We start from the raw sequence: 10,140 nt of genomic DNA on the forward strand, positions 1-10,140 counted from the left end.
CAGGCTGGAGTGTAGTGGTGTGATCATGGCTTACTGTAGCCTCAACCTCCTGGACTCAAGCAATCTTCCCACCTTAGCCTCCCAAGTAGCTGGGACTACAGGCACACACCACCACATCCAGCTAATTTTTGCATTTTTTGCAGAGATGGATTTTTACCATATTGCCCAGGCTGGTCTCAAAATGCTTGGGCTCAAGCAATCTGCCTGCCTTGGCTTCCCAAAGTGCTGGGATTATAAGTATGAGCCACCATGCCTGGCTATAAGGAGGTTTTAAAAAACTTAATTTTGGAGAGTTTCAAACATACAAAATGAGACTGGATCGTGTAATGAGTCACTGGCCCTTTCCCCAGCACCACCTACCTCAATACATGGCCAATCCTGCCTCATCTACATCCATGCTGTATAAGGAAATAAATATACATCATCTGTATCTCAGCATGTTTCTCTAAAACAGACTGTTTCTTAATATCATCATAATGCTCTTCTGCCTAAAACGTAATACTTTTCTTATTGGGAGGTATTTTAAAGGATACAAGAGGAGAGAAATTTAGCCCCAAACATCTTGCGCAGCATATCAGCTTTTTTCTTTTTTTCCTATGTTCAGTTTTTGACCAAAAGCATGCTGACATTTTATAAAAATGATAGACATCTCTGCTCCTAGCAGCTTTTCTGGGTATACGTGTTGTGACTGGGGTAAACATCAACTGTCTATTCCTCCATCTAAGAAGAATAATAGGTATTCACTTCATTTGGACCATATTTATGTACCCTGAGTAATTCTTAGACCTCTCTCAACTTCTAAAGTTCCCTATTCATTCAGCAAATAGTTATTGAGAGACCATTGCATGTCAGTCACTGTTAGATCTGGGAATTACGGTGGACAAGAAGACAAACTGGGCCCTGGACTTGCTGGAATTTCAGTTGATAGGGAAGCAGGCCTTCCCCACACAAGGATACTGACATATCCCAACAGTCGCTGGGCTGCAGCTGTGGCAAGTGTTGTGGGGAAGCGCTGTGAGAGTGGACCGAGAAGACCTCAGGGGTCCGAAGGGTCAGGGAAGGCATTCTTGATTCTTGAGGAAGCGACATTTCAGCCCGGCAGTGCAGATCGAGGGAACAGCACGTGTGATTACCTTGAAACAAGAAGGAGGTTGGCTCCTAAAGGAACGGAAGGGAGACAGTGAGGCAGGTGTGGGGTTGGGGATGGGTGGGGGAAGTGGAAAGAGCCCCCCACCCTGGGCCTGTCTCTTCCAAATGGCCCTGAGACCTGAAGGCAGGCTCTTGGCTTCCCTGTGACTGGAGACCCTGGGATACCACATGGAGACGTGAGTTCCAGTTGCTCTCCTGACTGTAGCACTGTGGTGAAAAAAGAGCTCCAGTTTGGAAAGACATAGGCAGGCACTCGCAGGCTGTTACCCTGGAAGAAGAGAAGTCATACTATTTACACAGTAGGGTCACTGTGAGGATTAAAGGAAATATTATATATTGTATATAATGTAATATATGTTATATTATATACAATATGTTATATAACATGTATGTTACAATGTATGTTATATGTTATATATAATAAAATCACCTAACAACAAATGTCTTCCCCCTCCTCTTTCTTCAGTAACGTTCTTCTTCACTTTTCCTGTCAGGACCCATCAGCTCCTTGGGCTGCCTCAGGAGTCCCCTCCCCTGGCGTGGAGAGGACTCCATCTCTACTGCGGGTAGAGTCCTGGGGCCGTGCCCTTCCTGGGGCCCTTTTATTCAGACCCTGACCTTTACACAAATGATCGATTCAAACATAATGCTTTTTTCTTTTTGCCAAAAAACATTCAAAGTCCACAAAAGAACATGAAGGAAAAAGTGAAATCTCATTTTCCTGAGGAAACTGTCGTTAGAGATCTGGATTCCATCTTTCTAGAAGTTTTACATACACAAACACACAGTCTTAAAAAACGAAAATTTGAAATTTATGATTTTTCACTCAGTGTATCTTGATCTCTTTCTGTGTGTACAACTTTGAGACCTGGGCCGCTCAGGAGTGTTCTACAGACCTCAGTGTTCCTGGCATTGCTTGTGTTTTCCCCGCTCCGTGGCGGCCTCATCTCCCTGCCTAGGCCAGGGGCAGGAGCCTCTGTGTCCAGCCACCTGAGTTTTCCTGAAAGCCAGTTCACCTCTGAAAGCCTTTGCTTTGCAGAAATGTGTTTCACTAAAGCTCTGTGTCGTAATCGGCTTGTTTTTGAGGAACTGCGTGGAGTCTGTGACTGAAAGATCTTGCTTTTGTTTCCTGGTATTTGCGGAGTTTCATTAGAGCTTTTCCTCTTCCTGGTTATATGTCCGGTAAACTGGGGATAACTCAATGCCAGCTTGTGACTCTGCTGCAAACTATTTAACAGCTCAGTTACCCAAACTTAAGCACAAATGTCAGGGTAGCATCAGTGCTTTTGGGACCCAGCTGTAAGGGACTCAGGGGGAAGCGTTTACCAGAAGCAAGTACAAGGAATCACAGCCCCTTGCATCCATCTCTTTCCAAGTGTGGGAAGAAGGGCGAGAAGCAATGGTTGTTGTATTGTCTTACTTTTAAAAAAGCTTACATTGAAACGAAGCAAAACAAAACAAAGAACAAGCAAGATAGAAAGGTATAAAGAAAATGACAAAAGTCCATCCTGATCTCTAGCGCCCCCACCCCACCCGAGGTTCCCTCCTTAGAGACCTGTAAGATTCATCATCATCACGTAGCTTTCTAGACCTTTCTTTGATTTTGCAAACTTTGAATGAATGGGATCATAAAGTACTTACTGTTCTGCCACAGTGAATGATTTCCAATTGCAGACTAAAGTTTTGTGTGTTAAAAAATATTTTGTGGGCCAGGTGCGGTGGCTCATGCTTGTAATTCCAGCACTTTGGGAGGCCAAAGCAGGCAGATCACTTGACATCAGGAATTTGAGACCAATCTGGTCAAGATGGTGAAACCTTGTCTCTACTAAAAGTATAAAAATTAGCTGGGTGCAGTGGCTTACGCCTGTAATCCCAGCACTCTGGGGGCTGAGATGGGCGGATCACAAGGTCAAGAGATCAAGACCATCCTGGCCAACATAGTGAAACCCCGTCTCTACTGAAAATACAAAAATTAGTTGGGCATGGTGGTGTGCACCTGTAGTCCCAGCTGCGCAGGACGCTGAAGCAGGAGAATTGGTTGAACCCAGGAGGCGGAAGCTGCAGTGAGCCGAGATTGCGCCACTGCACTCCAGCCTGGCAGCAGAGTGAGACTCTGTCACAAAAACAAACAAACAAAATACAAAAATTAGCTAGTGTGGTGGTACACACTTGTAATTCCAGCTACTTGAAAGACTGCGGCAGGAGAATCACTTGAACCTGGGAGGTGGAGGTTGCAGTGAGCCAAGATCATGCCACTACACTCCAGCCTGGGTGACAGAGTGAGATGCCGTCTCAAAAAAAAGTGTTTTTTTTTTTAAAATACATGACAAGAATCTCTGTGTAAAGGCAGTTGAAAAGTTAGCAGGAGAGCAGAATTACCCTTATGGAATTTGGGTTTCTGTGCTGTGGGATTGTCGAGGTACCTGGGTCCGCCCCAGGGAAAATTGAGAGAAGACCAGTTTGTCTGAAGTCTCAGTCCTTGATCTTGGATTTTTTCTTACTTCTCTCCCTTCCGTGTTGTGAAGGCCCCTCCTCAGTCCCCCCGGATCTAAACATAACCTGCGGTATAGGGAGGTGCTTAATGTCAGACAGAATCACAGAGCCAGGCTTGAATGTAGATGTGTGTCTATAAGTAAGTTGCCTAACCTCTTTGAACTTCAGTTTTCCCAGCTATGAAGTGGAAAGTACAGAAAGGACAATTGCTGTGTCACAGAGTGGTTGCGAACATTAAATGTGCTTAGGAATATTTCTAGCTTATAGTAGGCGCTCAACAAATCTTAATATACCCCTTTCCTGCTTGCTAAGCCTTCATTCTATAAAAGCGTGTTAAGGCTTGGACATGTTACTGTTTCTCAAGGGTATTTGCATTTCAACAATGACCAAAACTTTAACTGAAGGAATTAAGAACCAGCCAACAGGACTGGGAGGATCCTTTTGGGCTGCAGTCACACCACCTCTTCCTGGCTTTTCAGAAATATTTCATGAATGGTCACAACAGGTTATGTACTAACACTACCCCCTTTTTCAGAGCTTGGCCCCAGGACCAGCCCTACCCTCAGAGGACAGTTTGGCTGCTAGATGACCGCCAGCCTCAACCTTGTGCGTTGTAGGCCATGTATTTAGTGATGAGGTTGGAGTCATATGGAGAAGCTGGGAAAAGGGGAAAGATAGCATTATTAAGAGCATGAGGTTTCAAATGCTTGCTTTTGTTACTAGGACAACACAAGTCCATCTGGTATCTTTGTGGGAGTTACTCCTAGGTGAGTGGACGGGCCCTTATAGACATTAGCAAAGGCTGCTCTTCCTCCGGGGTACATGCAGCCCAAGCCTATGCCAAATCAACTTGGTGAACAGAGACCAGGTGGGATTTTTGCTCCCTCCATCTCCACTGCCAGGCAATGAGTGCTGGGCACAATTTGCATAATCATACACAGTGGGCCCATTATGACAACCGTTTGCATGAGGCTTAAAGAGTCATTATTCTTTTTCTCTTTTCCTACTTTCTTTTAGCATCTTGACCTGAGCAATGGAGAACCTACCAGGAAACTTCCTCAGGGTGTTGTTTATGGTGTGGTGCGAAGATCAGATCAAAATCAGCAGAAAGAAATGGTGGTGTATGGGTGGTCCACGAGTCAACTGAAGGAAGAGATGAACTACATCAAAGATGTGAGCCATTTAAGAGTTTTTGCCCCCATCTGTTTTCTTTTTGTAGCGTGCAAGAGGATGGAGTTGGAAGCATTGAAGTGAATGTAATAAGGTATTTTGAAAGAATTCTTAATGTTATCATTTTGGCTGGAAATGTTTCTGTGTTTGGTTTCTGGAAATGGTAATGTTAAAGTACAGATGTAAATCTGCAAGGAAGGAAAGGTTGAACTTCTGCTGGATGGATGTTACTAGGTAAGTATACTTAGGAGAGCAGATGGCTTCCTCCTTCCGTGTAGGGTTTGGAGGCTCTTGAGTGGTTTTTCTTTATCACACTTACCAGTCCCAAATCCATCCCTGGCAAAAGGAATAGGAAGACGGTGGCTGATTCAGACCAATCAGTTGGGTTGAAACAAATGCTAGGAAGTCAACCACAATAGACTTTGTCCAACCAAGCCAATCAATGCCATTCACTTCCTTGTATTTAATAGTTTATTTCCTATCTTTTAAATTACACGTTCTTTTGAGAAAATTTGGGAAATACAAATACGTATGAAGAAGAAAATAAAATCACTCATAATCTCACCATTCAACCAGAGCAACTGTTAACATTTTGGAGTATTTTCTTCTCTCTCTCTCTCTCTCTCTCTTTTTCTCTCTCCATTTCTTTTCATTCTATCCTGTGTTCCCCTAGATTGACTGATTCCCCTCTTGACCAAACCACCCAGCTTGTATGGAAGAGGAGATGGGCTGCTCTGACACTGATGGGCTCACATTATAGACCAGTGGCTTAGAAAGTGCTTGTAAGAGGCAGTGTGGGGCCAGGGAGTCACCCAGGCCTGTGAGCTCACAGTCCTTGCTTTGAGCTCCAGCTCTGTGTCTGGCCCAGCAAGTCACTTTTACTCAGTGCATACTTCAGTCCTCAGGCTGAGATTGTGGGGGTTGGCTGGGCTTTGATACCTAAGGTTAAAAACACAGCTCTGTGAGCCCCATTTTATTTTGTGGGTTTTCAGATAAGATGCAAACTCACGATGTCTTAGCTTTTGTGTGAGTTTTTAAAAGGAACATTTGTTGAATTTAAAAAATAATAAATGCTTAGCAGAAAGTATGAGGAAAAGCCAGAAAAATTAACATGCATATACATAATGTATATGACAGCCACCAACCTCAAACTCCTAGTTATCCCAGCTTTCAAACATAATTTTAAAACTTTATTTTATTATATATTTTTGAGACAAGGTCTCACTCTGTCATCCAGGCTGGAGTGCAGTGGCACAATCACAGCTTACTGCAGCCTCTACCTCCCCAGCCTCAAGTGATCCTCTTGCCTCAGCTTCCCAAGCAGCTGGGACTGCAGGTGCGTGCCACTACCTGTAGATAATTTTTTGTAGAGTCGGGATTTTGCCATGATACCCAGGCTGGTCTCAAACTCCTGGACTCCAGTGAACCTCCCACCTCAGCTTCCCAAAATGCTGGGATTACAGGTGTAAGCCACTGTGCCTGGCCTCCAGACATAATGTTTAACCTTTCAGAATATTCAATTCCTGAATTTCCTGTTAAGAATAGCTCAGACATTTTAACTTTCTTATATTTTTTTCTCAAGGAAATATATAGACCTTCCTCATTTAAATGCTCCAGAGGCATGGCTCCTCCCTTAATAACCTTCTAAACAGAGTCCTGAGTCCCAGATTGCCCAAGACAAAGACAGGAGGAGATGTTGGCTAATCCTGAGTCGTGGATGACTTGTGCCAAAGTCACATGACCTGGAATTACTACCCTCCACTGTGATCTGCAACTTAAAACTAACTTTCAGGTCCCTCCTGCCACAGGTGGCTTCGGTATCATCCCTGGCCTGGTCGTTGCAGTATTTGCCTTTAGCTCAAGATTCCACCCACTCAGCACTGGGAGCACCGCAAGAGCCAGCCCAGGGCCACACGTGAAAGCCGTTCTGCCTGCCTAGAATGAAAAGTTGTACTTTTAACCTCATTTTCCCAAAATGTTTGTAGTTAATGGCAAGAAAGTAGACTCTATTTTTAGAATTCATATCGGAAAGTCTTGGAGTCTTGACTCTCCTTTCCCCCAAATCTCCACCAATATCCAGTAACCCCTAATAAACATGCTGTCTAATTTAAAACAATGTGCTTCAAAATTCAACCTTCCAATACTATGTCCTAAACACTTCCATTCTAACCAAACTGCTGCCTTTAGGCCCTTCCTAAAAGAGAAATTCTGGAGTGTGCTGGAGAAAACTCCCTTGAGACTTCCTGCCCTTTTTGAGGATTCCTGAGTATTTCCCCCATCCTAGGGACACCAGAAGAAGAGAGGAGACAGGGACTGTTTGTAAGGTCTTTTGTTGTGTTTTTAAAGTTTCTGAGGTCCTGCTAGGCCTCTGAAAGTAGTACTGTAGAGAAACTTGAACAGTGTTTGTGTAAACAAGTGTTTTGGGGATCACTTGAACTTTTGTTATGTTTATTGCCTTGTGTGTTATTGGTGATTATTGAGGAACTGACTTTCCAATTTATGGGCTCTCCAGGGTTCATATTTTACTTCCTTCCATTCCAGATATTTAATTGCTCTTTGGCAGTCAGAGCAGAGAGAGGGAAAATTAGAGGTTGCTTTTTGGTTTCTTTGCTCCTCTTAGCCATGAGTCTGTTAAAACACATTCTACTTGTAAAAATACGTGATGGGAAAAGGGCAAAACCTTGCCCAAATGTAATTTGAGGGTGATAGGTGAATTTCAACAAACTATTTTTTCTTCAGAGTTCATTTGGCTAATTAATATTTATTATTATATTTGTGTGTAATTATCTAGAATTATATGTAATTAATATATCATATTAACATATATTTTAATATATTCTATATTAATACATGCCTATATATTTTATTATGTATATAAATATACATATAAAATTATACATATAAATTATTTGGATAATTCCTATCTAGTTTCTAACTAATTGTTGGGGGTGACCTCCCTTAATTTCCTGACTGTCTTGTTCTTAAGAGTATTTTTATGTGGGTTCCTTCTTTCTTTAGAGTTTCTTAAAAGTTTTGGAAAGCTTGTATGAAAATGTTATAGCTTGATCTCTAACTAGTATCTCTGTGGGCTACAGGTGAGAGCCACTTTGGAAAAAGTGAGAAAGCGAATGTATGGAGACTATGGTGAGATGAGGCAGAAGATTCGACAGCTCACCCAGGAACTTTCAGTAAGTCATTATCTCAGTTGCTTGGAGATAGGGAGGCATGGCAGAGCTCAGAGTGGTCTCTCAGTTGCTGGTGTCTAAAGATATTAGAGTATCTAGTCTTGTTTATCAATAGAATTATATTTTAAATAAATTGAGGAAGTTTTTATCACAGAATGAAATGTGTTACCTAAAGGGACATTTTTGTGGCAAGAATAATCTTCTTCATGTTCAAAGGATTCCTACCAAAGTCAGGAGCAAAACAAGGAAGCCAGCTATCACTATTATTATTTAACATTGTTCTTGACATACTAGCCAAACAAGAGAAATAAACATATAGGTTTAAAAATGGCACAGATAGATGGAAAACTATCACTGTTTACAAACCATATGACTGTATACCTGGAAAGCCCAAGTGAGCATGAGCTGATGAAAGAAAAACTACTATGAACAAATAAGGAATTCGTTATTTGTAGCAGGGTATAAAATTTTATACACACACACACATACACACACACACAGAGGATATAGAATTAATATATACAAACAGGTTTCAATGTACAAAAAATTTCCAAAATATCATCAACAGAAAAATACTACATACCTAGGAGTCAACTATAATAAGTGGAAAGAAACACCATGTGCTTTGAAAGGAAGACTCAGCATCATAAGATCCACGTTACTGTACCAATTTGATGTGACCCAATAAAAAGACCACAGCACTTTGGGAGGCCGAGACAGGTGGATCACGAGGTCAGGAGATTGAGACCATCCTGGCTAACATGGTGAAACCGCGTCTCTACTAAAAAATACAAAAAAACTAGCTGGATGAGGTGGTGGGCGCCTGTAGTCCCAGCTACATGGGAGGCTGAGGCAGGAGAATGGCGTGAACCCAGGAGGCGGAGCTTGCAGTGAGCTGAGATCCGGCCACTGCACTCCAGCATAAGACCAACAGGTTTTGTTTTTTTATAAGTGGAGTAGGTGATTCTAAGGTTTATATAGAAAATGAATAAAAAGAGTTGCAAAAATAATGAGAAAAAAGAGCAATGAGAGGGAGTAGCCTTATTAAATGTTAAAAGAAAGTGAAAAAGCCTCAGAGAGTGAAACAGTATCGTAGTGGCACATAAATAGACAAACATCAGTTAAAAATACTCCAGAAATGTACCCCAATATGTGATAAATGTAGCATCTCAAAAAAGGAAGGAAAATGGACTAGTCAATGTGCGCTATTAGGAAAACTTATGTGCTGTTGGAAGTCTTATACCTGGATAAATTCCAAATGTACCGAAGATTTAAATGTGAAAAATAAAACCCAAAAGTGCTAGAAGAAAAGTATGTGTGAATTCATTTATACCCTTGGGGTAAGGGAATGCCTTTTCTTATTATGACATAAAATCCCAAAACTGTGAAAGGAAAGGCTGATAACTTTGACAACTTTAAAATGAGAAACTCCTGATGGTAAAAATGTCAAAGTCAAATGACCGGGAAAAATTATTTGTCCTTCATGTCATAGATAATAGGCTCATTTTCTGAATATTTAAAGTTCCCCCACGAATCAAGAAGAAAAAGGCTACAACTCATAAAAATAGACGAAAGATTTGTAACAGGTAATTATACTGAAGGAAAGATGGAGAGCTCTTACGTGTATGACAGGATACTCTGCCTCCCCTGTCATTTAATGCAGGTTAAAACCATCCCATGATATAATTTTTATCTATTAGACCCGCCAAAGTGCAAGAGGCGGGCAGGACATTGTTCACAGGCCTATGGGCAAACAAGCGGGTTGCTGATGAAAATGCAATTCGCTATTACTCTTATAGAGAACAATTCAGCATTATCGATCAAAATTACAGATGCTTAGATCCTTTGACCCAGCAATTCTATTCCTCTCACATATGAAGAAAGACATAAGGATAGACTTATTTATTGCAGCATTGTTTGTAATAGTAAAATCATTGGAAACCTAAATGTCTATCAAGAAGGGGAAAGTGGCCAGGCACGGTGGCTCATGCTTATGATCCCAGCACTTTGGGAGGCCGAGGCAGGTGGATCATTTGAGGTCAGGAGTTCGAGACCAGCCTGGCCAACATGGTGAAACCCTGTCTCTACCAAAAATGCAAAAATTAGCCGGGCATGGTGGTGCAGGTAGTAATCCTAGCTCCTC

At 41.9% G+C, this 10,140-nt stretch overlaps 1 protein-coding gene across 1 annotated transcript in view; it reads left to right on the forward strand.

The window, feature by feature from the left end:
- MYZAP (myocardial zonula adherens protein) overlaps positions 1-10,140 on the forward strand; it is a 109,312-nt gene that overhangs the window by 21,577 nt on the left and 77,595 nt on the right. The window contains exons 3-4 of the mRNA XM_011983205.1: positions 4,660-4,815; positions 7,908-8,000. Coding sequence (XP_011838595.1) covers positions 4,660-4,815; positions 7,908-8,000 — 249 coding nt within the window. The remainder of the gene's footprint in view (positions 1-4,659; positions 4,816-7,907; positions 8,001-10,140) is intronic.

Source organism: Mandrillus leucophaeus, unplaced genomic scaffold, assembly GCF_000951045.1.
Source record: "Mandrillus leucophaeus isolate KB7577 unplaced genomic scaffold, Mleu.le_1.0 Scaffold247, whole genome shotgun sequence".
NCBI lineage: Eukaryota > Metazoa > Chordata > Mammalia > Primates > Cercopithecidae > Mandrillus > Mandrillus leucophaeus.